Source organism: Trichomycterus rosablanca, unplaced genomic scaffold, assembly GCF_030014385.1.
Source record: "Trichomycterus rosablanca isolate fTriRos1 unplaced genomic scaffold, fTriRos1.hap1 scaffold_137, whole genome shotgun sequence".
NCBI lineage: Eukaryota > Metazoa > Chordata > Actinopteri > Siluriformes > Trichomycteridae > Trichomycterus > Trichomycterus rosablanca.
Window position 1 is genome coordinate 145001 of NW_026946965.1, and position 3195 is coordinate 148195.

At 49.5% G+C, this 3195-nt stretch overlaps 1 protein-coding gene across 1 annotated transcript in view; it reads right to left on the reverse strand.

Annotated features, from left to right (window-relative positions):
• oatx (organic anion transporter X) overlaps positions 1-3089 on the reverse strand; it is a 12563-nt gene extending 9474 nt beyond the window's left edge. The window contains exons 1-3 of the mRNA XM_062990138.1: positions 2989-3089; positions 1730-1884; positions 1140-1308 (exon numbers count right to left, since the gene is read on the reverse strand). Coding sequence (XP_062846208.1) covers positions 1140-1308; positions 1730-1884; positions 2989-3056 — 392 coding nt within the window. The 5' untranslated portion in view covers positions 3057-3089. The remainder of the gene's footprint in view (positions 1-1139; positions 1309-1729; positions 1885-2988) is intronic.
• Between the last annotated feature and the right edge of the window lie 106 nt (positions 3090-3195).

Consider the following 3195-nt stretch of genomic DNA (forward strand, 5'->3'; position numbering starts at 1 on the left):
AACCACCCGGATTTACACCCCCCCCCAAAACACCCTGAGTTACACCCCCCAAAATCACCCGGAGTTACACCCCCCCAAAAACACCCGGAAGTTACACCCCCCAAAACCACCCGGATTTACACCCCCCCCCAATAAACACCCGGAGTTACACCCCCCCCAAAAACACCCAAAGTTACACCCCCAATAAACACCCGGAGTTACACCCCCCCAAAAACACCCGGAAGTTACACCCCCCAAAACCACCCGGATTTACACCCCCCCCAAAACACCCTAAATTACACCTCCCAAAATCACCCGGAGTTACACCACCCCAAAAACACCCGGAAGTTACACCCCCCAAAACCACCCGGATTTACACCGCCCCCAAAACACCCGGAGTTACACCCCCCCAAAACCACCCAGAGTTACACCCACCCCCCCAAAAACACCCAAAGTTACACCCCCCAATAAACACCCGGAGTTACACCCCCCCAAAACCACCCGGATTTACACCCCCCCAAAAACACCCGGAGTTACACCCCCCAAAACCACCCGGATTTACACCCCCTCTCCAAAACACCCGGAGTTACACCCCCCCAAAACCACCCGGAGTTACACCCCCTTAAAATCACCCGGATTTACACCCCCCCCCCCAAAAACACCCAGAGTTACATCCCCCCAAAAACACCCGGAGTTACACCCCCCAATAAACACCCAAAGTTACACCCCCCAATAAACACCCGGAGTTACCCCCCCCCCCCCCCCCCAAAAAAAAACACCCGGAGTTACACCCCCCCCAAAAACACCCGGAGTTACACCCCCCCAATAAACACCCGGAGTTACACCCCCCCCCAAAAACACCCGGAGTTACACCCCCCAAAATAACCCGGAGTTACACCCCCCCAATAAACACCCGGAGTTACACCCCCCCCCCCCCCCCCCCCCCCAAAAAAACACCCGGAGTTACACCCCCCCAAAAACACCCGGAGTTACACCCCCCAAAATCACCCGGAGTTACACCCCCCCAAAAACACCCGGAGTTACACTTTTGTCCATATTTTGTCAATAACAACATAGATAAAGAGGAGATATTTTTCACACTTGTGTGTCTGGCCACGCCCGCCTGTATTAGCATGACTGAAAGTTAGCGCGTGACTGACCAGCTGTAGAGGAAGAAGATGAAGAAGGGCGCAGAGACGGCGACGTGAAGCTTCCTCCAGTCCTTCAGGGCGTACGCCACCCCGGCCAGGATCCCCTGACCCACGGTGAAGAAGAAGGAGGAGATGGTGCCCACCAGCGTCCGGCTCTTCGTAGGAATCCACTCCACCTCTGGACACACACGTTAGCATTCAGTGCTAGCATCATGAAATTACATCGACAAGAGCAAGGAGAGTTCTGAGCTCAGTCCTGCTGTAGCGCCCCCTACTGCCACACACGAGAAAACAAAGACTCAAAGTTCCTGAGCATCATCAGAAATCTCTGGACAGGAAGAAAGTGAAAAACGTTCTGCTGTTAGCCGTCAGAAATAATGCAAACACAAATAGCTGAGAGGGAAATGAGACTCGGCTATGACTAAACCAGGAGAAAAGGAGAAAAAATGCAGAAATAAAATGATAAAAGATGAAACACCTGCTTGTGTTTGTGTGTTTTGTGTTATATAAAGACTTGAGGTATAAAATGAAACGTCTTGAGCAGTTTGGTTTCATTTGTGGTATTTATTTGGGTGAACCCGGCCGGCGGTGCTACTCACTGAGCGAGACGGTGTTCAGGATGATCCCGGACACGGCCATGCCCGTGAGGAAGCGGAAGGTGCAGTAGGACAGGTAGGATGGAGAGAGAGCGGTGAAGCTTCCCAACACCGCCAACTGGAAATAAGACCAGGTGAGTAACCGCTTCCTCCCGAACCTGCCAAACAACAAATAATAAACAGGTGAGAAACGGTTCCGCCCCCAACCTGCAGGGGCCACGGGCGGAGTTCTACACTCACCACCTACTAAACTGATCAGAACAGGACTGAACTGCTGTAGGTTAAATGATCAGGACTGAACTGCTGTAGGTTAAGTGATCGGGACTGAACTGCTGTAGGTTAAGTGATCAGGACTGAACTGCTGTGGGTTAAGTGATCAGGACTGAACTGCTGTGGGTTAAATGATCAGGACTGAACTGCTGTGGGTTAAATGATCAGGACTGAACTGCTGTAGGTTAAATGATCAGGACTGAACTGCTGTAGGTTAAGTGATCAGGACTGAACTGCTGTAGGTTAAATGATCAGGACTGAACTGCTGTAGGTTAAATGATCAGGACTGAACTGCTGTGGGTTAAATGATCAGGACTGAACTGCTGTGGGTTAAATGATCAGGACTGAACTGCTGTGGGTTAAATGATCAGGACTGAACTGCTGTGGGTTAAATGATCAGGACTGAACTGCTGTAGGTTAAATGATCAGGACTGAACTGCTGTAGGTTAAATGATCAGGACTGAACTGCTGTAGGTTAAATGATCAGGACTGAACTGCTGTAGGTTAAATGATCAGGACTGAACTGCTGTAGGTTAAGTGATCAGGACTGAACTGCTGTAGGTTAAATGATCAGGACTGAACTGCTGTAGGTTAAATGATCAGGACTGAACTGCTGTGGGTTAAATGATCAGGACTGAACTGATGTAGGTTAAATGATCAGGTCTGAACTGCTGTAGGTTAAATGATCAGGACTGAACTGCTGTAGGTTAAATGATCAGGACTGAACTGCTGTAGGTTAAATGATCAGGACTGAACTGATGTAGGTTAAATGATCAGGACTGAACTGATGTAGGTTAAATGATCAGGACTGAACTGATGTAGGTTAAATGATCAGGACTGAACTGCTGTAGGTTAAATGATCAGGACTGAACTGCTGTAGGTTAAATGATCAGGACTGAACTGCTGTAGGTTAAATGATCAGGACTGAACTGCTGTAGGTTAAATGATCAGGACTGAACTGCTGTAGGTTAAATGTTCAGTGTTTTGCTCACCTGTCTGAAAGCCCCCCGAATATAACGGCCCCCGTCAGGACTCCGCCCATGTAGATGGTCTGACTCATTTGTTTGAGCGGGCGCAGGGTGCAAACCAGATCCCACTGACAACACACACACACACACACACACACATACACACACACACACACACACACATACACACATACACACACACACACACATACATACACACACACACACACA